The 27,134-nt window shown below is 46.6% G+C and overlaps 1 protein-coding gene across 1 annotated transcript; it reads left to right on the top strand.

Annotated features, from left to right (window-relative positions):
- Positions 1-369: 369 nt before the first annotated feature.
- On the top strand, positions 370-26,932 carry jag1b (jagged canonical Notch ligand 1b). Its single transcript, XM_035172586.2, has 26 exons — positions 370-764; positions 1,041-1,346; positions 7,917-7,968; positions 10,362-10,619; positions 11,011-11,071; positions 13,150-13,280; positions 13,379-13,498; positions 14,991-15,104; positions 15,196-15,309; positions 15,394-15,507; positions 15,998-16,044; positions 16,555-16,728; positions 17,158-17,308; positions 18,258-18,422; positions 18,515-18,628; positions 18,766-18,879; positions 19,036-19,149; positions 19,610-19,726; positions 20,432-20,459; positions 20,848-20,933; positions 21,535-21,648; positions 21,732-21,841; positions 23,048-23,287; positions 23,908-24,039; positions 24,290-24,431; positions 24,997-26,932. The coding sequence occupies exons 1-26, from the start codon at positions 708-710 to the stop codon at positions 25,470-25,472; spliced, it is 3,651 nt and encodes a 1,216-aa protein (XP_035028477.1). The 5' UTR covers positions 370-707; the 3' UTR covers positions 25,473-26,932.
- The last annotated feature ends 202 nt before the right edge of the window (positions 26,933-27,134 follow it).

The following is a 27,134-nucleotide window of genomic DNA, read 5'->3' as shown; positions in this document are numbered from 1 at the left end:
TGGTTCTGCCCACCTTTTTAAACTGACATAAATCTTTATGGGGTAAAATAATAGTATAAATTGTGGTGAGCAGAGTATGCTGCTAATGCAGGACGCAGGGAGATAAGGTCTCCTGAAGGAGGGGAGAGGAATAAATTGATGCTTGTCTGAAAATATAATTCAGTTATGTTTTGGTTTGTGGTTTGCAATGACTTATGATTATCAATGTGACTGCAGGCCATGGTTTATTATTTTCCAACACATCACAACACTGCCAAAGAGTCCCACGAGCAGAGTGGAGTGTATGATTATCTTGATATCTGGGAGAGAGGGGCGGGCTCAGTGCGCTCTGCTCATGAATATGGAGGCGCAGGGCTACGGGGGAACCTCCCCTCCATGTTGAACTTGTGTAGCCAGCTCCAGCTCGGACCAGCAGTCAGTCAGTCAGTCAGTCAGCAGTGGGTTCGGCTGCCGCATGGCTACTGTGTAAACTTTTTTCCCCCAAGCAACAAGTGGAAGCCGCGGGAGAAAGAAGGAGAAGAAGCAGACGCTCGGAAGAGAGGCTGCGGGACAGTAACTAGGAAGAGGGCTCCTCTATGAATGTGGAACCTGTGCTCCGCTGATCAGTGTCGTTCCCCACTCGTGCATGTTCAAACCAGAGGAGAGCTCTGTCGCCGTGTGTCGGCCAGACGACTAGTACAATCGAGTGGCAACAGCAGTCCGGAGGCATGATTTTGAGACGGGGCTCAGTGGTCGCTGCCTTTTTGCTCTGCTTCCTAGCCAAGGTATGTGGACTGCAGCGGGGAGAAAACAGCGGGGAGGGTCAGCTGTCGGGATGCACTGTGATTTACATGCGTGTGTCGCGTTGTGTGTGTGTGTATGTGTATGTGCGCAAACATTAGATTGGAACCATGTCTCACGCGTAATCATGCGTAATTGTGCCACGCAGTTAAAAGCCCCACAACAGCTAAAGTAGTTATTTTTTTAATGTTTGAAACTTTTTTTTAGCTGTTCCTTGAAAGTTTCCCCTTTGCAATCACTCTCTCTCTGTCTCCCAACAGGTGTCCCAGGGAACTGGACAATTCGAGTTGCAAATCTTGTCCATGCACAATGTGAACGGAGAGTTGCTGAGCGGCATGTGTTGTGACGGCGCGCGGAACACGGGGGATAGAAAGTGCACGCGGGACGAGTGCGATACGTTTTTTAAAGTTTGCCTGAAGGAATACCAGTCGAGGGTCTCCGCTGCGGGCCCCTGCAGCTTCGGAATGGGATCTACGCCCGTCCTGGGAGGGAATACCTTTTCTTTCAAGAGCTCTGTGAGGAATGACAAATCCCGGATAGTTTTGCCCTTCAATTTTGCCTGGCCGGTGAGTTTGTGTGCCTCCAGACCCCGCTTCTCCAAAAAGGGGGGGGTAAAAAAAGAATGATGGAAAAGAGGGGAAAATGTCTGTTTTCAGGGCAATTCTGTGCAATTACTGTCCGTCAGTCACTTTCAGAAAGCACAACAAGCAAAGAATGAGTTTCTCTCTTGGTTGTTGAATTATCCTCTGGAGGAAGGACCCCCCTGGTCTCCTCATTATCTGCGCCAATTAACCAGCTGCATGTATTTTTCTCCATCAGACCCAGAGCTGTCCATTCTGTCTAAATAGTCTCAGTGTTAAAAAACTACTTTGCATGCTTGGTCGTCACCAAACCTCGGTTTTCAGAAATGGACCTTGGTAAATTATGAGCTACAGTTTGCGAACCCACCAAAATGAATAAAACTCAAACATTTCAGGTCAGAGGTCGTTTCTTTTGTTTATTCCCCTGTTTTAAAAAGTTCACAGTCACATCAAAATCAATTGGATGCAACTTAGTACAATGCCTCTTGAATATGTTCCCTTCATATTTTCCCCCTGTCTGACATGATTGAACAGATTAAAAAATTGGATGAGTTGCATTTTCACAGATTTCCCCTCCTGTGCCTCCCCGGCAGCTGCTCATGTTGCACGGTGCACTTTCTCCACAGCGAAAAAACCCCACTTTCTGGTTTCCTCCAGTGTCAGCTCTCTGTTCACAGAGTAAATAAATGGGCCTGACAGGCCTGTGGGAGTGTTGTAGCCCTGTGAGAGATATGATTTGTCAGGCTTGGAGCAACATTTCGATGTTGTGAAAAAAGTAGGGCTGCAGCACAGACTGACTGGCCCCACAGCTTGGCCCACAAACTCCTCCACTGTGCCTTATGGGTGAAAGGCACAGTCTGCTGGTATGTGTGTGTCCAATTACATAAAGGCTATTTTTACCTCAATCTTGATGGAAGTAGTTGCACTGTGATGGCCTCGAACATTCAATATTAGTGTAAATAACTGGAAGATGGTGCACGATTTCCTGTCATGTTGTACATTTGTGTGTGTGTGTGTGTGTGTGTGTGTGTGTGTGTGTGTGTGTGTGTGTGTGTGTGTGTGTGTGTGTGTGTGTGTGTGTGTGTGTGTGTGTGTGTGTGTGTGTGTGTGTGTGTGTGTGTGTGTGTGTGTGTGTGTGTGGCAGAGCAGTGAGTTTGGATGTTTGTTTTCCCTCCTGATAACCAGTTAAACAGTTTTCTCAGCATGGTAGCATGCAATTTGATATTCTCTGTATTTTTTTTTTATTTGCACTCCGCTTACACACTGGCGCCTCACACCTTTTTTTTCCTTTTTTTTAAAAAAGACAAAGGTTTCTGTTTATGCTCAAACTATGGCAACACTAAGTTGGCATGAATGCTCGGAGCAAGAAAGGTTTCATCTTACTGCTTGAAAATCATTCCTACTTGAAAACACCACTTGTTGACATTGAAATCAAAACTGGTACCATTACAGGTTTGAGGACTGGATACCTCTCTCCCAAAATGGCCTTGAACCACTGAAGAAAACTGTTGCCATGTTAGATACCAGAACTAAACAGTGAAACTTGTAGAAAATTGAACAATGAATTTTGTTCTGTACAGTCAGTGGATCCACTAAGACACATTTTTGGATTAACACATTTTAATACAAGTGTAGGTCCCAGGCTGAGATCTGTGAAAGGCCAGAGCCGCTCGTTAGATTCTCTCCTCCTTCACTTGAAGTGCTTTACTTCAGTGCACATGAACAATCGTCAGGTTAGGTATGATATCAGTCTTTGTCCTGTTCATAAGTTGATTGGCTGTTGTGGACAGATGGCAGTGTGGTGCAACTGGGTTGTTGGGTACTCCGAGTTCATGAAGCCCCCTCCTCCCCCCCCCCATCCTCTCTTGTGAGCTGCATGAAGTTGGCCTCTTGTCCTGGCCAAGGGCTTTGTTTAAGTCACGCTCGGTTGGACCCCAGGCATTTCATCGCTTTAACCTTGCCACCCACAGTAACTGCTTCACTTAATGAGGCTACACAGATGTGCTTAGATCAGGTAGGGACGAGAGCCCGGCGTCCGGCTGAATGCCATCGGCCGGGCATCTTTTAACATGAGCGCGTCTGTGTTTTTACAGCCCCCAATGGATCCCACCGGTGTCTGTGTTCCACAGAGAAGTGAGGCGACCCAGGTCCTCACAGTGTATCAAGCAGGGACAATGGTGTGCCCTCGGTGACTACAGTGAGGATTACAGAGCATAATAGAGGCTGTGCAGCTGTAATGCCAGTGCAGGGCAAGCAACAGGAAGCAGTTGTAGTAGGCTCAGCAGTGATGAAGTTGGCTCTCAGGCAAACTGTTGCCTTGTCTCTGGCCACCTCAGCATGTTTTCTCATGTTCCACCTACACAAAAAAAAGAGAAGCCCCTCTTCCGTTTTTTTTTTTTTAAAACAGAAGCGGGTCTATTCTTTTATGTAAGATTGAGTTTTTATGAGCGGTAATCTGCTCGTTTGCCAGCATTGCCCTTCTTTGAGCTATTCCTCACCTTTCATCTGGAGCTTAAGTTGATCTGACTCCTCATTGTTCTCACATCAGATTTAATTATGCCTATATTTCATAGCATAATACTCCTCTATCTCACACTGAACACAATGCTGGCAGGTCCTCTGTGACCTGGGATGTGCTTGCATGATTGATTGATTTGACGACAAGTCGAAGCCGTCTGAGAAACTGATCAGGTGAGTCGCGGAACAATAGACCGCCCTGTCGTTGCGTGCTGACGGCAGCTGCAGCACTCATGACGTTTGTATCGCATACACTGCTGTGGCAGTTAAGTGCAAATATTTTAAATGAAAGAAAAGAGAAATGTGTTTTCTTTTCTTTTCCTCTCCCCACTTCACCCTGTCCTACTTTAACAAGGGTTTTTTTCAGTGCGTCAGTGTCATGTTACACGATGGCTTGTAATGCTTTGCTGCTTATCAGTTGTGTTGAGCTTTATGGAAATGTGACATGCATTGGGACCCACTGACTTGTTTTTGTTACTCTTACTGGTATGTGACCCTTTTTAAAAACACAGATGCCTAGTTGTTAGTTCAGCTAAATGCTTCGTATGACTTTCATTCCTGCTCCCGCATCCATGTTTTGATCTTGTTTGTCTTGCAATGGATCCAAAATCTGTTTGCAGTGTCCCTGGTTTTCTTTGGCAAAAGGTGAGATTCTTTCATCGGGGTGAGGTTCTGTTAAATCGTGGGCTCATGCAACTTTCCAAGATATTTTAATAAGCTGTTGATTGTTGAACATTTGCTGTGACAAACTCCAACTCCTTTTGTTGTGATGAAAATCTCCCGACAAACACCACATTCCTTCCTCCCAGTCCACCAGTGCACTCAATGGCTTTTGAAGGCGATTGTGTGAGTTGTCTTCTCCTGACCGAGCCTCGGGTTTATGGCAAACATGGTGTGTTACTTACACGTCCCAATCACCGTGTCGGTCTCAGTTTGATACTATTGAAGTGATTGACTCAGGAAAACTGATACAGAAGGTCAACATCCCTTTTGACTGGACTGTTTACATTTCCTCTGTGCTGAGTGGAGGCCGAGACCACTCTAATCTATTGTGCCTTGCCTTTTTTGTTTTTTTTTTAGACCTTTGGCTTTTGGCTGTTTTTCCATGAGACATACTTCTCCTTTATTTTGTCAGATTTCCTCGTAATGATACATCAGATGGCTCCGTTTTCAGACGAGGGGCAGCCTGATAGGCCTTTTGTGTCTGTGTGTATTGGGAAAATTCCCCTACTGAGAGAATTCAGTAGTGTTCTTTGGCCAGTCCTTGTGATTCGTACTGGAATGATCTTTATCGCTTATGTTACTTGTCTGTTGGACAGTGTCTACTTGGCCAGGAAAGATAAGAAGACATATGGCCACACTTATTGCACTTGGACGTGTGTGTGTGTGTGTGAGACAGAGAGAGAGAGCGAGGGAGAGTGCTCTGTAGTTCAAAGAGAAGTTGTGAGTCAGCTGGGAGCCTGGGAAAAGTGAACCTGGCAGTGGCAGACGGTTCCAAGCTGATAACCACTGAGGAGTTATGGGGTGTTTTTGAATAAGGAGTCAGGCAGTATCTCAGTTTCTGGGAGCAGTTATTTGCTCTGGAACTAAACATCCCAATAATGGTGAGGCTACTTGTTAAATCGAGCCATTATGACATTTTACTTGTGCAGTTATTGATGCAGGAGCATGTGTGCCAAGACTTTGAGACCCTATCCTTGTGGGCCACAATCATGTGAATGCAGGACAAATACATGAATCATCCTCAGGTTAGGGTGATGATGATGATGATGATGATTATGATCACAGCACTTCAGTAGCTTCCATGTTGAGGCAAGTCCAAATGGTGCAAGAAATGGGTGTGTAAATCTGTCGGGAATCAGCCAATAACTTTAGGCAACACAGTCCACCACAAAGTGATTTTTAAAAGATTGTTTATTTCCACACCAGTCCTGGAGACACTGAAGTTTTGCTGTGTAGCAGGTAGACCAGGTTAGTTGTTGTTTCTCCTAATGTAACTACCGGTTGACGATAATGTCCTTTCCTAAAATGTTCTGAGGATTTGAGAGGTCACTGAAAGGTGACCTCTCTGACACACAACAAGTTTTAACCACTTCTCATATTAGTCATTACAACGTCAATTTACTGTCGCAATGGGGACGAATTAAAACATGTTGAGGAAACTGTCATTCTCGGCCCACACGATGAGTGATGTTGCATTTGAGTTCCCGTATTCGGGATGAACTCACCACTGGTATATCGCTGTGTCATGATTGTTTGTTTTTGGTGGCCGTCCCAAATAGAAATGTTTCAAGAGTCCATGTGGACATGCAGTTGGAAGTGATGCATTCAAATGCAGTTGCACGATCGGGGAAAACGGCAACGCATCAACATGCTACTGCTTTATGCTGAAAGAGAAGCCATTTGACTCCGCCTACTAAGATTAGGTATTGCATTACCACTGACTCATATACTCATGTTCCATTTCAAGTGATTGCAGCCTATTGTGAGTCAGAATACACTGTCCAGCCTGTGTTGCCGATGAGCACTGCATTTCAAATAATAGCTGCCCTGATTGCAGTGAAATACTGGCACAGGATGAGACAGGATAGCTCCAGGAAAGATGGAAAGTTGAACGTCTGACAAAGCAAGGTAAAGCTTCAGGACTGAGTCATGCCCCTTTCTTTCTTTCTGTGGGAAAGGAACAGGGGTTTTCCTTTCCAGCAGCTTTGTTTACCATGAAGTCATCGCAGTGAAGCAGGAACATAGCAGCGATGCAGAATTTCTGAAATGCCTCCAAGCAGCGCTGCTAGGGGCGAGCGTGTGTGAATATAACAAGTAGGTGTTTCTAGTGGATGCTCGAACACTGTAAGTGGATTAGACTTTCTCACAATCGTGCACTTTCTCTCCCGAGTCCGCCGCGCATGCTCGCAGACGCATTGTTCCCTCCCTCATGACTGTGGCACAGGGCGCTGTGAGTGTGTAAGCTGATATTGGTGTGAGCGCTAAAGACCCTGAATCAGACAAAGCGTTTTTGGGGAGTGCTGAAATCAAGACAGGCCCTCAAGAGTGTAGCACTCATTCACTAATATCCTCACTCAGTCTCTCTCCTGTCCTGCAAATTTGTTTTGCCTCAGCGTTCATCACATACACTTCTTTTTCTGGGTCTCGCCTGGATTGGTCAGAGGTTTCATAGCACTTTGTCAGAGGTTTATAAATTAGCATGAAATTGACAATCCCTTTTATACATTGCAAAACAAAACCCACTATGTGTTTTCTCAGAAACATGGGAAATCATCCAATGCCTTAACTCGCCACATTTTCTAAACATGTGGAAAAACTGTATTTGTGGGAAAAGCAGTTTCTAAGGAGAGCAAGGTTAACGTGGCTGAGATGAAGACATATTTTTGGCATTGCAGGGTGAAGTGTCCTTTTCTTTGTGCTATTTTTTTTATTATTTAAAAAAACAAGAAAACGTATTGTAGTTATTACTCGAGAGCCTGTCCTCTGCAGGCTGGCTCTGTTAGGCTCATTTTTCTGAAGCCCCCCTGCTGGGTGGGGATCCAGGTAGAACACACCACTGCCCAAGTGTCTGTCCTCCTAATCGCTGGGCTGCAGATACCTCTGCCCCACCACAAGCTTATCCTCACTTCAGATCAACAGGACCATTGTTGTAAGTTAGCAGCTCCTGTATTAGGTCTCTTTGTAAACTATCTCACTGAGGGGGAGATGAAACCTCACGTATAATGTTGTATTTGGGTTTTTTTTCTGAGGCTTAAACAAGAGAAATGTGTTTATTTAACATCAAACCTGATTGTTGATACGGTTGATAAGGTGATGTATGTTTATGTGATACTTGTTAAAAGGGAAACTTCTGCAGGAAACCCCCGACCAGTTAGTTTTGCGCGGTTGCTAACAAACAAAGCCTCTATCAACTGTTCTCTGCATGTAACATCAAACATTTATCACCTAATCATTGAATGGCTTTATGATCCAGTGATTGCTTGATGATGCCGCTCTTGGCTAACACTGCTTGTGTCTCTGTCTTGTCTTCCTCAGAGGTCCTACACTTTGATAGTGGAAGCCTTGGACTTCAGCAATGAAACCAGTGGTGAGTACTGAGCATGGCATCTCCAGTTTACCTTCCTCTCTCTTTTCTTTCTCCCCCTCCCTCCCTCCCTCAAGGCATCGTCTGCATGGGAGGAGTCGCGTTGAGTCGGAAAGGGTAGTTTATTCTTCCTGAACCTCCTGTCTTTTTCCACACGGTCCGCTGGTGGTGTGTGGCCGTGTGAAGAAAGTGTGTTGGCAGGTGCCTGTAAGGTGGGAGAGTCCAGGGGAAGAAGCAGAAGTGGGGACAGGGCAGAGAGTGTGGGGGGGGGGTCAGACAGGGAGAAGTGTGGCGAGGTAGAAGACTATAAAAATGTTTTCGTTGGGCGGATGACTGATGGCAGGTGCTGCCAGCCGGGGTCAGGGTCACACTGTCTCACTGTCACTGAGGCGTGAAACACGGAGTTCATCTGGCCACCCAGCACCGCCACTGCAACCAGCCCGCCGGCCCAATGCGGGGGGGCCGAGGCCTCTGAGCTACACTGTCCCGCAGCTTAAAGTTACCTCAGGCACAGGTGGGCTGCTCTCTGAGCCCAGAGCATGTGCAGGGAGAGCAAATGTCTTTCAGATTGTGGCTGCTGGGGCTTAAATGTGGTGGTAAGGGGCTGAATCTAAATCCTGGTTACCTGGTTTGGTTTCTACAGTTAACTTTGTGGGGTTTCTGCTGGTTGGTGCTCGGACTGACTAGGGCATGATTCCAGCTGAGGGAGGGCTTGTTTATTCAGGTCGGTTCGACGTCAGCAAGGTTTCGGCCTTTTCTGCTGTATTTGCCGCTCCCCAGAGACCTATTAGGGCACTGGTGTGAAAAGCCCCCTGAATGTACACAGTCAATGCTGGTTAAGCCCCTCTGAGCTCCACCAGCCTAGTTTACAGCTGCTTTAGCAGATCTTAGATTTCTGATCTTTGATTAGGAATCAAAGAAAAACAGTTTAGTTTTCAGTTTTATACTTATTTTACCAATATTTAAACGTTTTGCTTCAGAAAATGTATACACGTGTTAGTGTTATGCGTTTAAGAAAAGTCTTTTTTTTTTTTAAAGCTCAAAGTTTATATTTTCTCTGTTTTGAACTTATTTGATTCTCCAGCACGACCTTTCTAAGTTTTATCACGCTCGTCTGATTTATGTGTAACTGTGAGCCAGGCAGCAGGTAGCATGAATGTGCTACTCCCAACACCACAGGCCAGCAGTCGGTAGAGAAATGCCACACACCTAAGCTCTGGATTCCAGTCCACTGCGAAATGTTACCAGGCACTGCGATTTCAGTGCGCCCCCCACCACCACCACCACCACCCCTCTTATATACACCACAGTAAATAAATGACAGCAGGCGCCCCCATACTACTTGCATCATACTACACAGAGGAGCGATTCACCCAGCGGTCAGCCACCTCTGCTCGTGTGAGCACAGTAAATAACAGCGGTGACACATTTTTCATTCTCTCCCAGGTGGAAGATTTAGATACGGAGTAGCGAGTGCTACGTGTGCAGGTGAATGAGCAGTGCTAATGCATGGGGTTTATATGTGTGTGTACAGTCACTAGTGTCTGTAGGTTGGGCTGAGCATGTTTGCTCAGAGAGTGTTTGCTCTGTGTGTGAAGCTCATTACAGTCCTTGGCTCCCAGGTCAGTCCTTGCTCGCTTGACAGAGCCGTGACCTCTTCGTGTTTGACATGAAAATAAGTCGGTTTCTGGGGCTGAGTCTGTATGTTTGTGAGTCCCCCCCGAGTATTGCACAATCCGTACATCAGCTGGGCCTTTGCTCCCCATCTGAAGTGTAGATAGATACTCGTAAGCATGTGGAAAAAAGAGTTGAGTTGAGATCTTTCTGACTGCCGTTCGACAAGAATGTATGTGAGAAAGGCAGCTTGGAAGAAAGTGCTGATGGCACACTGGCAGGCTTCCCAGCAGTGACTGTGGCATTGGTGTCCTCAACGCTGTAATTTATGGCGACTGTGGTTCTGTCCTCGCCTGAGCAGATGCAAAACGCAGCGTCTAGGACCAGTAATATCCTCTAGCTGTAAACCTGAGAATCAGAAACCTTCCAGGGAGAGCTGCAGAGGGAGCGTGAGAAAAAAAGCAGTTAAGTGTGCTCATTACAGACAGTCTTTTCCTTTTTTCTGCATTTCCTCCTTGTACTTTTCTTCCGCTCCAGCTCACATGGTTGCTTTTAATTATATATAATGTGCTATCTCAGAGCTCTTCTGCAATTTGTGTAAGAATTTCTGGGGCATTTTTTTGGTTCCCACTGTATGATCATGTAGAACAGTGCAACTCCCAAATGCACAATGTAGGATTCTGCCCTTCAACTATTCCCTTCCTGTCCAGACCTCACCTAAATCTTATATTTTAACAAGACTTTTGCAGTCGAGGTTGATGTGGTCAAATCTGATGTTTCAGGTGCAGATGGAAAATTGATAGAGAAAGGCTCCCACTCCGGCATGATCAACCCCAGCCTGCATTGGCAGAAGCTGACTCACAACGGCCCCGTGGCCCAGTTCGAGTACCAGATCCGGGTCAGCTGCGCTGAGCACTACTACGGCTTCGGCTGCAACAAGTTTTGTCGGCCGCGGGATGATTTCTTCGGGCATTACACATGCGACTACAATGGAAACAAGACCTGTCTGGAAGGCTGGTCCGAACCTGACTGCAACACAGGTGAGGCCTTGCTGATGTGGCAGAACAGCCTCAGACAGTCTGATTAGTATATAGGAGTCTGACTGTGAGCTGTGATTCACGATACACTGTCTATTGTGTGTTTTGAATTCCCACTGCATTTGCCTCTTTCCTTTTCCATTCAAATAAAGCTTTTCATAGCCTGTATGACCAGGAACAAAAAGATTCTCAGGAACTCCGCCTGGGCAACTCCTTATTAAATATTTTACTGTGTTATATGACAGGGCCGGCTTATTTGTTTGTTTATTCTCACAGACTGAAATGTCCTAGAGGGTAGTAATTATTATATCGTTAACTGCTGTAATTAAATTGGAGCTAAGTTTGAATCTAGTTACCAGGCAAATTCAAGCAACTCTTCTTCTCTCTCTTGCAGCTATTTGTCGCAAAGGCTGCAGCACTGAACATGGATCGTGTAGGGAGCCAGGTGGATGCAAGTAAGTGACAGAGGCTCCTCTTGTGATCACTGTGTGTGAAATGTCAAACGCACACATACTGGAGGCTGTGGTGTGGATCATTTGGATATGTAGGGATTATGTCCAAGCACCAGTTCTCTCACGGCATGGATCGCTCCTATCAGTACACAAGCTTTAGTAGAAACGCAGGCTGAGCTGCTTGTAAATCTCTCGTGGAGCTTTTGCCTGAAGCTGCCACACTGTAGAAAGGAGCGTCTCCACTGCCAAGACTCCATGTTGGAAGTGTAGCCTATGTGTTTCCCCCCCTAACGAGGGAAGGGTTATCAGTCAAATCGCGTGTAACATTTGGATGAGCCTTAAAGCGAATTGTTTGTGTAGCTAATGGCTTCCTAATGCTGTTTATGCACACAGCCAGAGGAAAGGCCAGGCGCAGATGGATATCAGAGCTTGGGCATTGTGTGCAGTCACAGTTGTATCTCAGCCTCATCCTGGAGGAGGCCCTGCATTACCCAACTCTTCCCACAGCTCAGGCATTGGTTGCTTTCTTAGTTGTCTGATTTGGCTGTAAATCAAGCGCAGGGACGATCTTTTTTTTTTTTTTTTTCTTTGTGCACCAGCTTTGTTATTTTTCCCAAGCTTTTGACATCATCAGGTTTCTTGTAAGTGCTTGTGTGGCCACTGGCAGAACAACAGGTTGAATCGCTTTAGTCTCTGCACAGGTGTGGCTATATTTAAAGCTCTGGGTTGAACTGTTTATGTGCACTCTGCCAACAAACTCCAAGCAAGCTCTACTGCTGTTATAGCGAGCCCTTTTCCCATCATTGGGCTGTTGAGCAGTGTTGAACAACAGCAGTACATAGCAACATTGGCTGCAGGCGAGGGGCCAGCCTCTGTGTCACTGATTTTATGTCAGCGGCGCCTCGGCTAATGACTCTCTGTCCTGCAGGTTTCATTATAACTAATACACTCTGCACCTCTGGACCAAGATAGACCCAATAGAAAACTGGTTTGAAAATCATTAACTGCTTAGCCACAACCTGCAGATTATTAAAAGAGGTTTGTTTTTTTTATCTTGAGGGTAAAAATCATCTCTGTATCAACAGTGCTGTACAATGTAATGTCACATTCTGCAGTAATTTGGCTGTGTAATGATAAACGATTTGGGATCCTGCTGGGGAATCCGGCTCCGCTTCTCATGGAGGGGATTAGCACACTTTTAAGAATAGCCTCTTTAATCACAGACTGAGGTTTACTTAACCACCGCGTTTATTTTTACAGTCCATCCGTTTCTCGGGGCTAATCAGTGCACGGCTCCCCCAGAGGGATACTTTGTTTCCTGTCACTTGGCTCCACAGCAGCAACTGTATCGCCACTTCACCACCTTTTAAAGAGCGGACTTATCAGTCAGCCTGGATTGCCGTCTTAATTATGAAGCCCAGGAACCAAAGGGCAGCATTATCAGTGTAATTATGGACCTGGACATCTCAGTGGCCAGCAGGCTTGTGTTCCCCTCCTCGGCCCCTGGGCACAGGCCGGACTCTTGACTCATGGGAACGGGGATGAGCAGCAGAGAAGAGGGCTGAACACTCATCCCTGCAAAGATGTCGTCACTGCCAAGCCACAGGCAGAGTGTTGTTAAAGAGAGCGTCTGGCCGCATGCTAATGTTAGCCGTGCTAAAGGTCCCATTGGAACTGTAATTTAGTGCTTTGTTTTTTTCTGTTTGGTGAAATGCTAAATACTCCTCTGTTTGCCTGGCCCCAAGTATTGTTAAAAAGCTCTTGCATAAACACCCTGCTACTTAAGATTCATTTGTGGTCTTTTAAGAGGCAGCCCAGTTGTGAGAGCAAGAATACTGCCTCTTTGTTTGTTTCACCACGCTCTGTACGCTGATGTGTACTTCATTAAATTCAGATTATCGCTGTACTTCTTGTGAAGGAATTTTGGAATAAACAAAAGATTAAGATATTAGCATTTTCAGTTACCACAGGGATTATCTGACGTGGCTGTGTTCAGTATGTGTGGATGTATGTATGTAGATTAATTATTTAGATTTTATGTCTCTTTCCTGAAGCTGATGACTTGACTCTGTGTCTTGCAGGTGTCTGTATGGCTGGCAGGGCCAGTATTGTGACAAATGCATCCCCCACCCAGGATGTGTACATGGCACCTGTGTGGAGCCCTGGCAGTGCCTGTGTGACACCAACTGGGGCGGCCACCTTTGCGACAAAGGTTCATTCCTCATCTCTTCTTTCAGTTGCAGTGGCTGTGGGAGTGGCCTGTGTTATGTCAGAACTAACTAATGCTGTGTGAAACGCACCTCTCCTCAGATCTGAACTACTGTGGCACTCACCTGCCATGCCTGAATGGAGGGACGTGTATCAACACGGGACCTGACAAGTACCAGTGTACCTGCGCTGATGGTTACTCTGGTGCCAACTGTGAGAGAGGTGAGTGACAGTGATGCACAGGAAGAAAACATTGAGCTCCTTTTTCTTTTTTTTGCTAGGTTATTGCTAGTGAGCTATCCTTTATTGAGGAATCTGGGGATTATCTCTGCATTTACATTGTAAATTCTTTACCAGTCATGAAGTGGAGTTATGGCATGGTCATGGCATTAACCAGGATATCTTGGCTGCTGTGTTTTAATCCGTCTATCACAAGCCCCCGAAGTTGTGCAAGTGAAATCCTAAACAAAACATCTCCAAGATACCCAGTGACAATCTATGTTTTGCATAAGAATATTTGATCTCGGGGTTAAAAACTTGTGCTTTGCAGTTACAATAGGAGCGAAGGTTGTGGTCTCGTTGAGTCCGCAGACCAAAGGTCAGAGGTGCCTTCAGTTTGTAATCAGAGGAGGTGGCAATAATTAGTTTCCACTCCAGCACGAGTGGCCCCCACATCAGGTAAACCAGCAGTCTGAGCCTCAGTGGCCACTCGTCCCTTCACTCCTCAGCCACTCCAGACATATGGGTGTGGTGCTAAGGTTCAGCTGCTGCGAACACTTACCAAGGAGATGATGGTTTTTTCCTCATTAAATCTGAGCCTCGAAGGGTGCTGACAGCTTAACTGCGGAGATGTCAGGAAACCGTGCCCTTCGTAACAGGAGGTCCGCAGACTAGGGGGGGATACGTCAGGCCATTGTAACACAGAGGCCCCAAGGTGCACCGCCGCATCCTCTCCCCTTCCTCCTCCCCACCGCATACCAAGAGCCATCCGCTGATCACCTCCAACAATTTATTCCCCTGAGTGAATTATTCATTTTGGATTCAGTTGGGACCCACTCATCCTTAACTCGTCCTTAAAGGGAGGAACTCCCGCGCTGAGCTTGCCCCCGCCATCCTCCCTCACCCTCCCGCTCTCCCTCCCGCCACTCTCTCATCTTGTGCCGCCTCTCTGAAGAAGAATGGCGGGGAGTCAGAGGGAAGTCACGGTGCGTTGGCCAGGTCAACTTAGCATGAAAGATGATTTCCTGGTGGTGTGGTCTGCCGGGCGGGTAATGCGAGTGAAATGGGGGGTTGAGTGGGCTTTGGGTGCAGGGGAGGAGGAGGAGGGTGATGGGTGAGGGAAGGAGTCGACCCCTGGGTGTCTGCTGCTGACAGTCGTCCCGGAGCAGAGGAGTGAGGGGTTTTCTAGGGCTGAGAGTCGAGTAATGCATTTTTACATCTGATTTAGTTTTCTTGGGAAGATGGTGGCAAATGTTCAACCACAGTGAAATATTTTAATGGCAGCTGCAATAGCAGACGTACAACAATCTAAATATTTAGGTTAACTGCCAAAAAAAGGTAAAGTTTGTCCAACACCATGTAAAATTTGTGATTTAAAGTTTCACAACTCAAAGTGACTGAATGAGTACTGAAGGGTGGATTTTTCCTTCTTAAAATGACTCAGAAGGGTGTGTGTGGGACCTGTTCACAAAACTGTTCTCCTTTCTCCTCCTAGCGGAACATGCCTGTCTGTCCAATCCATGCTCTAATGGAGGGAGCTGCTCAGAAACCAGTCAAGGCTACGAATGTCAGTGTGCGCTCGGCTGGAGCGGCCCCTCCTGCACCATCAGTAAGATTGCAGTCAGCCTTTACCCACTGAATATCAGCACTCTTCTAGAAAATATCATGCAGAGTAACCAGACTTTGATTCTCTTGTACAGATGTTGACGACTGCTCTCCAAACCCCTGTAACCACGGAGGCACCTGCCAGGACCAGGTCAATGGCTACAAATGTCACTGTCCCTCCCAGTGGACGGGGAAGACGTGTTTGATTGGTGAGCCACCTGAGCCCTTTCCACCACTTCACGCCTGTCAACTGCACATGCATTGGCCACTAACCCTCTTCTCTCCCTGTCCAGATGCCAACGAATGCGATAGCAAGCCCTGCGTCAATGCCAACTCGTGCCGCAACCTGATTGGCGGGTACTTCTGCGAGTGCGTCCCTGGTTGGACGGGGCAGAACTGCGACATCAGTGAGTTGAAGGCTGTCAGCAGCAGCTGTGGAACGGGACACCTGTCCAACTCCTGCCCCCTTTTTCTTTCTTTCATTCTTTCATTCTTTCCTTCTTTTTTTCCTGTCCTGTCCTTTCAGGGATGAATTAAAGCTGTAACATGAAAAAGCATAAAAGCCAACAGTTGGACGAGTGCAGCCTTTCCCTGCAGTATGAATCTGCTGTATTATTATTATTATTAGCCCTGTGTGTGGCCAAGGCTGTGGTGATTAGAGGTGGCTCAAAACAATCCCAGCACTAGTTTCACTTGGCAGCAGACGGCATTGCTCAATACTCCATGTTGCACTGATTCTGCTGCCCCGTTATCCAACTCTTGCAGAGCGCTCTCTAGCTCCGACAATGTTTTTAAAGGCCCCTAGCATGGGAAACATAAAGCACAGACTTGTTTTCAAAGACAGACTATTTAGTCAAGCTGTTCAGAATTAATCCTCAGATTTGTTTTCTTGTGCAGATATAAACGACTGCAAGGACCAGTGCCAGAATGGAGGAACTTGTAAGGTACGTGCTGGGTCAAAAACACGACTATCTCATTATCTTGTATCACTACTCTGTTTGCCAGCTTGTTTTATTGTGTTTTTTTTCTGCACTTTTTTTTTGGGTTATAGCCTGAGACATTCACAGCGGTTTTATAAATAGCTGCAATAAAGTGTTCTCTCCAAACGGACAGAAGAATTGATGTGGAATTCCTCTCTGAAATCAAATCTGAGGGGAGTAGGTTCAGAGGGGTTTCTGAGGGAGGGACACACAAGTTCCTTGACCACACTAGATTAAATTACCACAAACATTATTGTGTTGAGTTGGTGCCAGGAAAATGTGTTGAAATAAATGCGGAGCTGTGATAATTTTCCTCCAAAACTTGTCGCAGCCCCCACCTCCCTCTCAGCCTCGCTCTGCTCTGTTCCCCGGTTTGACAGTTATTGTTTTGGGACCCCACCCTGTCGAAGCAGTTAATCAAACTCGCAGTAGGTGCACGAGGTTAACCCCCCTTTTTTTTTTTTGCGTCTTCAGGACTTGGTGAACGGGTATCGTTGCGTGTGCTCCCCGGGCTTCGCCGGCGAGCACTGTGAGAGAGACTTGGACGAGTGTGCGAGCTCGCCGTGTCTGAACGGCGGCCACTGTCAGGACGAAGTGAACAACTTCCAGTGCCTGTGTCTGGCTGGCTTCTCAGGAAATCTCTGCCAGGTGAGACACAACTCCCACCATCCCACACGCATGCCTGCATCCTCCCCACTATCATTTCGCATCTTAAGCCCTTACACCCCCCCACATCCCCCTCTCTGCCAGCATTGCTGTATCTTTGAGTTCGTTGTAAAGTTTTCCTGCCCCACCCTTTTAAATGGCTGTTGTTCCACAGTCCTTCTTAAAAGGGAGTGCTTTGTTGAAGCTGCTCCTGGCTACAGCGGGATACATTCCTCGGCGCTGAAGCCCAGACTCAGAGGACGGCTCCTATGTCTCTGCCTTGTTTTTCCCCTTCCCTCAAAGCGCTGTGCGTGTGTTATTTCCTGGCACAGCCTGTAGGGAGGATGCTGTGGGTTTTACTCTGTTTAGTGTAGCAGAAACTATGTCAGCTATCAGGTTCACTGCTTTCTATTCAATACCTTTCTGCCCTAGCTGGATATCGATTACTGCCTGCCCAACCCGTGTCAGAATGGAGCGCCCTGCTTCAACCTGGCCACCGACTACTACTGCGCGTGCTCCGAGGACTACGAGGGCAAAAACTGCTCCCACCTCAAAGACCACTGTCGCACCACCACATGTAAAGGTACGTCTCCTGCAGGCAGCGACCACAAGGTTTTTGCTCTTTGACTCTTTCCAGAACATTTCTGAAAAGTGATCTGCATAGCGTGCTGCACTAAAGTGCTGAATAAGGCCAGGCCGTCACTATTTGCCTGAGCACTTTGCCCACATTTTTCCCACGAGGCCAATTCTTATATTTTACTTTTGTGCTCTGAAGTTTCTTGGCAAAGGTGAGCAGTTCTTTTTATTCGGTGTAGATTCCTTGATGATTACCCCCCCCCCTCCATCTCCTCGGTAAAGCTTTTCCAATGATTCTCCCCTCCTCTGAGTTCGCTGAATATCTGGCAGAAGGCTGTGTGACTGTGTGTGTTCTTGGTAATGACTTGGTGGGCTCCCTCTTTTTTTTTTTCCTCCTCAATGAATGTGCACATTTTTCTGTGTGAGTATGTGTAATTGAGTGAGTGGACCAACCACGGAGTCAGATACCAGACGGTGGGATTCTCTGTGCTCCTGGCAAGAATTAAATGATTACAGGGAAGCGAATTCACCCGCTGCCCCTAACCTGATCAGACAGGGGGAAAGGAAGGGATTTCAGTGCAGAGTGTCAAAGATCACTCTGAATTGCCTATGAAAGCATAACAGCTTATCACTCTTTCTTCTATCTTTCAGTGTTTTCTCCACATTCTAACAGTGATACTATTTTCCTGAGGGGATGAGAATTTTATCAATATCTGCAACACCTCTTACTTGTTTATTGTTTCTCTCTGTCACTTGTCGGACATATCTTATTAACTACAGACCGATGGATGGTTGTATAACTGTCACTCGTTGGCATATGAGATAAAAGCAATGAGAAAAAAACCCATTATGATTATCACCTGGAAGGCACAAACTGCATTTTATGATTTGGAACGAGCTTTTGTTCAAACAGGCTTTGCCAGTTGTTTGACTGTAACTGCCTTGACTCTCCGCAGTGATCGACAGCTGCACAGTCGCTGTGGCATCCAACAGCACACCGGGAGGAGAGCGTTACATTTCATCAAATGTGTGTGGACCTCACGGCCGTTGCCGGAGTCAGGCTGGAGGCCAGTTCAGCTGCGAATGCCAGGAGGGCTTCAGAGGCACCTACTGTCACGAGAGTAAGATTACGATATGCAACACAAAAGCACAACGCAAAGGGATGTATCCAAAACATGCTCAATTAATCGATCCCATTTTTACAACATTTCAGATATCAATGACTGCGAGAGTAACCCCTGCCGCAACGGCGGCACCTGCATCGACAAAGTCAGCGTGTACCAGTGCATCTGCGGCGACGGCTGGGAGGGCGACCACTGCGAGATCAGTGAGTAGCACTGCTTGTTCTCTGATGTCAAAACAAAGCAGCACCTCCCCTCGTGGGATTGTTAAATCCATGTCTCAACAAATAGTCCGTTTGATCTACTGCACATAAATCACCCTCCTGTCCGATGTCTCCACCAGACATCGACGACTGCAGCACCAACCCCTGTCATAACGGAGGGACATGTCGAGACCTGGTGACCGACTTCTTCTGCGAGTGTAAGAATGGCTGGAAGGGAAAGACGTGCCACTCCCGTAAGAGTCCTTTTTTTTGTTATTCCACACCCATGTAGTCTGTCTGTGCAGGCTGATGGTATGTGCTTATGGCTCTATATAATTACTCAATCTCCTATACAATGTATATGGGTGTACATCTGAAACAACCCCTAAGATTTGAAATGCTCCCTCCAGGCGAAAGTCAGTGTGATGAAGCCACATGCAACAATGGTGGCACCTGTCACGACGAGGGAAACACGTTCCAGTGCAAGTGTTCTCCTGGGTGGGAGGGTACGACGTGCAACATAGGTGAGTCACACGGTCAGGCCAGCTTTGTTAAATGTTTATATTCCCACACACACACACACACACACACACACACACACACACACAGGGAGAAGCAGAGGCTTTGTGGGAGAGCTCCGTCTTGTCTGGGATATTAATCAGATTTGTCAGATTGGCAAAGACGACAAACAGTTTTTATCCCTTCGCTCTGTCAACGCCCCCTCTCCTCTCATCTCTCCCTCCTTGCCCATTCCTCCCCCTCCTGTGAGCGCTGACAGGTATCCGTTTAAATTCCCTGATTGCACTGACAGTCCACTTCAAAGTCATGGAATGCAGATTTGCTTAGAGAAAAAGGGAAATCCAACTGTAACCAACCGCAGCCCCCTGTGACTGTTTTTAAGGTTCATGATTGCACTGATAATCCTCTGTGATGTCGAAAACTCACTGACAAAAGTTTCTCTCTCTCTCTCTTTTTCTGCCTCAGCCAAAAACTCGAGTTGTCTTCCAAACCCGTGTGAGAACGGAGGGACCTGTGTTGTGAGGGGGGAGTCGTTCACCTGCGTCTGCAAGGAAGGCTGGGAGGGTCCCACGTGCACGCAGAGTAAGTGCTCTCTAAGGGGAGGGGAGGGGAAGAGAAACCGGCGGACGTTTATTGCTATTAAACGATGATAAACCTCTTGCTTCTCAGTGCAGAGGTGAAGTCCTGCATCTGATTAAATTTGACTCTCTCATCCTCCCTTCATCTTGTACCTTTTTTTTTTTTTAATCTCCCTGTCTCTGGTCTCCCCCCCTGGCTGCTGCAGGCCATGAGAGGAGAAGGAGGAGGGAGAAAGGGGCTCAGGAAAGTGGAGACAGATGTTTCTCCAGCCCCCTCTCCTGCTCCCTCCTCCTCCTCCTCCTCATCCAACATACTCCCCTCTCTCCCTTCTCGTCGTCGCATTCCTGTCCAAACAGTGACATGTCGGCTTGTTCTGCAGCCCTCCACCATTTCCCCTGGATCCCTGCCCCTGTGTACGCTTGCACTCCGAAACATAAATTCCCAGATAGCCGAGGAGGGAATCTGGGTGTGTAGGTGTTGTAGGCGGCGGCGGCAGCAGGGGTGTTGTGGGAGGTGGAACTGAGTTTTTTATTTTTTTATTTTTTTCCAGAGTGAGAGTCGACTCTGTTCTTTTGCACTGTGTTGTTAATAATGCAGCATAATCAGTTGAGGCCCGACCAGCCCAACATGCCTCTGCACACGCAAGCTCAGACGTGCTCTCTGCTGTCATGTGCACTAAACACTCTCTCTCTACTTTTTTTCTTTCAGATACCAACGACTGCAGTCCCCACCCATGGTAAGTAGCTTTAGACAGATGTAAACAGGCTTCCCCTCCTGTGTCATCGTTTCTCACCTGCAGGCTTTCTTTCTCACCGTTCTCTCTCTGCCGACAACAAGGCAAACACCCTCCCATGTCATTCCTGCGATGCAATCAGCTAACCCTCTCTGCTGTGAACTCCCAGATGCGACTCTTACTTAACCTCACGCCATGCACGCTTGTCAAATTAAAAAGAACAAGTCTGATTGCCTTAATTGCTTTAGAGAACGCTCATTATATGTGAGAATATTCCGGCCTGAAATGGTTTAATATAAAAGAAGCGTGGATAGACTTCATGTGCAGGCCTGCGGGCATCCTGAGATACAAACTCGAGTCTCACTTGCCCCTCTTTTTTTTTTTTCTGCAGCTACAACAGTGGAACCTGTGTGGACGGGGATAACTGGTACCGCTGCGAGTGCGCCCCAGGCTTCGCTGGTCCAGACTGTCGGATCAGTGAGTATTAACCTTGCCTCCCGCTCCTCCCTGATCCCCTGTTGGAGCCGTCAGTCAGAGCGGGCCCGGGTCGCGGGACCGTTCCAGTTGCTCCAAATGGAAGGTCTAGTCGGCCAATTATCTGTGCATTGGGCTGCGGGCCAGGCCGAGCCATTTTGGTGTCACCTCTGCGGGCCCTGCTGCTGTCCCCAGGGGAAACCGGCTTAGCAGGCCAACAGCAAATCAGCCATGCTCTCTGACACTGATTACACAGATTGTTTTCCCTCTTAAAGGCTTTCAGATGGCCACATTCTTTCCCATTGCAAACCCTTTGTTCTGCTAAGTCCAGCCTTTAGTGCCTGCATACCTGCTAATGATGCTGCTTTTAATAAAGCTGCACAGGGCAGAAACCGTCCAGGGCTGATTTAAAGCATGTTTGCTTGTTTTTTATTAACTGGTGCATATGTGTACGTACTGTTCAAATGACACATGACCTTCAGTGAATTTAGCTGAGGAATTAGATTTGTGTGATGACTGCTTAACCCAATATGTGTGTGCTGTCTGGCTGTGCCCTTTATTTCATGAAGGAGCTGTTTCTTACCTCTCGCTCTCCCCCTGACAGATATTAATGAGTGCCAGTCCTCTCCCTGTGCCTTTGGGTCAACTTGTGTGGACGAGATCAACGGCTATCGCTGCTTGTGTCCGCCAGACAGGACGGGGCCCCACTGTCACGAAGGTAAGGGTCCTCACAAGATGACATGGCATGAATAAACACCCCATTTCTTTTTTGTATATTCCTAACACCGTTTAATTTAACAGTGACGAGAAAACCTTGCTCTGTTAATGGACACGTCGCCCCTGATGGACTCAAATGGGACGAAGACTGCAACACGTGCAACTGTGTCAATGGAAAAGTCGTGTGCACGAGGGTACGTCCAAACAAACCAACTAAATGCATGGGTAATGTGAAAGTGAAGAACGGCATTTATGAGGACTCCGTGCAGATGTGACGCACGTGATGTCATTGTTTACTCATGGGAAAAGAGGCTGTGGAGAAGAACTGTAATAAACGGCAGAAATGCTGCATGGGTGGTTGCGTCTGATCTCTTCACAGATCTCAGGTCGAGCCGTGTCCGGGCACAACAACGCTCCGTCACAGGGTGGAGCAGAGTCTGTTCCATACAGTAATGATGTTTTGAAAAGAAACACAATGGCTCTGTTAAACCAAAAAGTATCAGATGCCAGGCTGACTATTGGTTGATTTACAGTAGAGGCCTGAAGTAGCGCTATTATTATCACGCTGTGTGAACCCACCAGGTGAACAATGGTGTCTTACAAACGGCTCGCCCCAGGAAGAAATGCATCATGGGCTGAAAATGATCCAGGCCTGATAGGTTTAGGCCACCGTGACATGAGAATACAGCTGTATCTGTGTGTTTCATTTTCTACCAGTAGATTGTGTGTTTCATGCAGATTAGAGAAGCATTTCCCCTTAATGTGCAGCAGAGAAGTGAATCTTTACAAAGTGACTAATATCCTTGACTGGGAAAAAAACCGCTGTCACTGATTCCACTTCACAGTCCTGTGCAGGGCTGGGTGTTGAATCTGTGGAATTCACTGCTACACACACATTTATTTTGGTGCCAAAATCGGGCTTCAAATGTTTGTGTGGTGTTGATGTATTTGGCTTCAGATCTTTATAGTTTAACTTTTTCAAGACCAAAATGTAGCCAGTTTTAGTCTATTTAATGTGGTCTAAATTGTTGTGTGGCTGCTGGTGTTTAGAAAATATTTCAGGACTTTGGGTTGGTTTGATTAGATTTTTTTTTAATTTTATATAGGATGAATACCAAAGCCAACGTTTGTCATAACATTTCGCAAAAATTTGCCAGAGAAAAATCTAGTCGGTGAGATTTATCCTCTGGGAACCATGAATGTCTGAGCAAAGCTTCGTGGAAATCCGTTTATCAGCTGTTGATATTTTAGTCTGAACCAAAATGGAGGTCAGACTGACATTGCCTGTTTAGAGCCATGCTACTTGAATGACTTGAGTAACATCAGCCCTGTGTTTGTGTTTCATTTAAAGAAAAAGCCTGCGACACTGATCTCATCCTCTGTCATGTTCTTCTCTCCAGATGTGGTGCGGCCCCACGTCGTGCAAGCTGGGTGCCAAAGGTCGAGGCGGGTGTCCCTCGGGTCAGACCTGCGTCCCCATCAGGGAGGGCCACTGCTTTGTGAAGCCCTGCCCCGACTTTGGAGAGTGCTGGCGCTCCAACCCTCCCCAGCCCCCCACCAAATGCCACCCCAGCTCCAGTTACCAGGACAACAGCTGCGCCAACATCACCTTCACCTTCAACAAGGAGAACATGCCTCGAGTGAGTTACCTAGAGCACCAGGGCGGTGGGGGGCGCTGAATTAAACTGGGTTTTGTGGTCATTTTTCACGCCTCTCCTCCACTACCACTCTTTCGGTGAAAAGGAGCAGTGAACTGTGAAAGATCAGGTTTTCATATGTACTCAATGGGCTAAGAAAGATTCCCCGTCCAAGACTCCAAACAATCCAGTCATGAATTTAAATGTGCTCCAGAAAGAAAGAAAGGAAGGAAGGAAGAAAAAAACGCGCAGGTTCTGAGTTGCCTGCATCCAAATTTTGGTCTTCCTGAAAATCAGGCATTCATGACTTTGCAGCTCGTGCCAATCCCCTCATAACCCCGACCGCACCACGAGATTAATTTCAGGATCATATGGATTTGAGCTGAACAGGACCACTGGCGACTCTGTCTCCACACAGGATCATCACTTGCCAGTTGTCTAACAAGCATGACAGCAGATAGTGACAAGCATATGAGTCTGCGGTCTTTAATCTAAATAAGGTGGATCCCAACCAGATAGCATGTTGAGCCTGCTGCCAAAATACAGGCCGAGCTCTTCAGCTTTTCTTCCTGATCGACCTCTACTTTTTCATGTGCGCTAACATTTTCTTTTCCCCCATCCAGGGCTTGACCGTGGAGGAAGTGTGTAAGCAGCTGAGGCACTTGTACGTGGTGAAGAATTTCTCCTTGGAGCATTCAGTGTCCATAACTTGTGACCCCTCATTCTCAGCCAGCAACGAGATCCACGTCTGCATCGTAAGTACCCTCTCTCAATCCCAGCCTGCCATATGTTTGTCTGCCGTTATGAACTCGCGCTCAAAAAAAGAAAAAGGTTGATTTATAGCCTGCAGCACGCTTTCTTAGCTGCACTGAGACGTGCTCTAATGGGCTATGTGGTAGATTTTTAGGTTTGGTTGTTTAATTTCGTCAGTTGGACAGCAAGTAAACACAATCAATTTCCGAGCAGACAGATTTCCAACCTCGCTTTTCTTCCTGGCACTTGCAGGCAACAGACGACCATCGCTTGGACGGGAGCCCCATTAAAGAGATCACAGACAGGATAATTGACCTGGTTAGCAAACGCAACGGGAACAACACCATCATCTCCGCCATCGCAGAGGTGCGGATGCCAAGCCCCAGCAAAACTGGTATGAACCGCATCCAAAACTCAGTTTGTTGCTTTATGCTGTTTTCCAGACTTGCACACACATGCATGTGTAGAAAAGTGTGGGAGGATTTTTTACTTAATTGAAAAGATAAGATAATAAAGCCAATCCCTGAATATGACGACAATGCGCCTTTAGAAAAATGTGCATGTATGAAAAACACACACAACTGGGGCCACCCGGGGCTGTGATCTCAAGGCGCTTGTAAACAGCGCTTATCGAGAACGTAGTCGGGGGAAAAGAGGATTGGCTGCTTGGCTACGTGGCTTCAGATTGGCTCGTTCCGTGTCTGACTTGACTTGTTGTAAGACTCCCGCATGTGTCCACCATTTATCAACATGGTGACAGCAGACTGCCGTCACAGCCAAATAGAAGCGGCCCCCTCCCCTGTTGAGGGCTCAGGTTGCACAGGCAAAAGCATGCTAATGATTTAGCAAGCTTGGTGTCGTAATAGAATAAAAACTGTTGTGTTTTAGTTTAACTGGGGTTTAATTCATCTCTATTTGTCGCACCTCTTTAATCTATGTTTGTGTCTTCCTCCCTCCAGACTACCTTGTGCCCCTCCTGAGCTCCATCTTCATCGTCCTCTGGGTCCTCGTGCTGGTCTCCATCTTGCTGTGGTGCATGCGCCGCCGGCGGAAACAGAGCAACCACAACAGCGCGACGGCCGTGGTCTCCGAGGACAACACGACAAACAACGTGCGGGAGCAGCTCAACCAGATCAAGAACCCTATAGAGAAGCATGTGGGCCTCACGGTGGCCATCAAGGACTACGAAAACAAGAACTCCATCATTGCCAAAATAAGGACAAATCATCCCGAGGGGGATGAGGACGACAAGGAGAGGCACCTGCAGAAGGGCCGCTTTGCCAAACAGCCAGCATACACACTGGTGGAGAGGGACGAGAAGACGCCCATCTCCAACCCCAACTCCACATCCAAAAACCCCAATTGGACTAATAAACAGGACAACAGAGACTTGGAGACAGCAAACAGCATAAACAGGATGGACTACATTGTATAGCAGACAGCTGTGTTGCCGTGCAACCAAGCCTTACGCCTTCACACCCCGGTGGTGGGTGGAACAGGGGGAGCTTCGGCATGTTAGTAAACTGTCGTGTCAGTCGTGACCCCACAGTATTTCCAGATATTCCCCGTGTTAATTTAAGTTTTGACAAGCTGGCTTACACTGGCAGTGACAGTTGCTTCGGTTGGCTGGAAACACAAGGCACTGGTAAACATTTCACTGTAGAACTAGATGCAGAAGTGTCTTCCTATGCATTTCATTCATTTCCCTGTCTTCTTCTTCATTTGTTTGTTTTTAATTTAGTGGACACATGGAAGGGGCTCCTGGTGTAATTGTTGTACAATGACAAAAACTACGCGACGTGTTCAACACTAGAGTTAAATATTTTTAGTACGTGTTTGAATTCTTTCTAGTTCCGTTTGGAGAAAGTGCCTTTTTCAGCTTTAGACTTCAGCAACTGTCAAATGAAAAAAAAAAAAAAAAAAAAAGATCAACTTTATTATTTATTTTTATTTTTCGGGTGGGGTCGGGGAGGGACGGGCTCAATGTCAGCAGTTGCTGCCAAAATGAAGAATTTATGTGTCGATTTAGAACGTGTAGATATGTACATTTTTTTTTTTATTAATCATTGTGTATATTTGATTTATTAACTTAATAATCAAGAGCCTTAAGATATCATTCCTTTTTATTTATGTCTAGTTTGACGGTTTGGATAGCTGTGGAAGCCTACCAGTTCTTTCAGTGACTTCATTTTTATTTTTACGACAAATTTCTATTAAAGCCAAATTTGAAAGAAGACAAAAAATAGGCACTTCAGGCCTGAGAGAAATAACTTTTTTTGTTTTGTTTTGTTCTTCCACACATTTGACATTTCAATATTTGTTGCCAGGACCTTGATTGAAGGCAAGTGAGGTTAGGACGACAAAAGCTCCCGGCTGCTGCGAGGGACGGACATGGTGGCAGACATATTGCTTGCCGCTAATGGTTAAAATACTTAAGGGAACAAAAATCCTTCAGCAGCTTCACTTTAACCCATCAACATTTTTTTAAAGGCTGTCAAAAATCCACCAGCTTGCAATGTAAGTCACATCAGTAGAGACACGCCAGAATTCCCATCTGCTTTAGTCAGCGTAATATCATAAGCTAGACCACGAGTACTTGAACAGTAGGGGGGCGATGGGAACACTGTAGAGTCAGATAAAATACACTGCCTTGCTCTGCAAGAGTCTGCTTTGTTTCTGTGCACATTTGTTTCTTTTTAAAATGAGGCTCTTAAAGACAAACATGTTTTATCTCATTCGTTAACCCTTTTGAGATCATGGCAACATTTTGTCCTATTTTTGACTTTGTGTTTTATGAACTTGAGAATTATGTGTTGATCTGGCAATATATTTTTGAAAGTCATATTTATTAAATATTTTGTATGAAAAGAGAATTAAAGTTAAAAGTTTTCTGGATGGCGAGTGAAGAGTCTGTCTGTGACGCACCGAGTCCAACATGTCTAAGCATATGAAAGGTTTCTCTCGTGCGACTGTCGTGGGAACTGCCGCCGGAGACGCATCACAAACTTGAGCAAGGTCTCTGTCCAAATGTGTTTACAGCTAATTAGGTTGCCGCAAGACGTCATCGTATTAAGTTGAATCCTGAAGACAAAAATAC

Source organism: Hippoglossus stenolepis, chromosome 12, assembly GCF_022539355.2.
Source record: "Hippoglossus stenolepis isolate QCI-W04-F060 chromosome 12, HSTE1.2, whole genome shotgun sequence".
Taxonomy (NCBI): domain Eukaryota; kingdom Metazoa; phylum Chordata; class Actinopteri; order Pleuronectiformes; family Pleuronectidae; genus Hippoglossus; species Hippoglossus stenolepis.
Note: the sequence above shows the minus strand (reverse complement) of the source record. Positions and strands in the feature narration are given on the sequence as shown.

What these genes read in the sequence shown, in the direction of transcription:
- jag1b (XM_035172586.2), top strand. Translation starts at nt 708, where the DNA reads ATGATTTTGAGACGGGGCTCAGTGGTCGCTGCCTTTTTGCTCTGCTTC. An exon ending in GGGGAAGACGTGTTTGATTG is followed by an intron (nt 15,310 to 15,393) that starts GTGAGCCACCTG and finishes CTCCCTGTCCAG; the next exon opens with ATGCCAACGAATGCGATAGC. An exon ending in AGGCACCTACTGTCACGAGA is followed by an intron (nt 18,423 to 18,514) that starts GTAAGATTACGA and finishes ACAACATTTCAG; the next exon opens with ATATCAATGACTGCGAGAGT.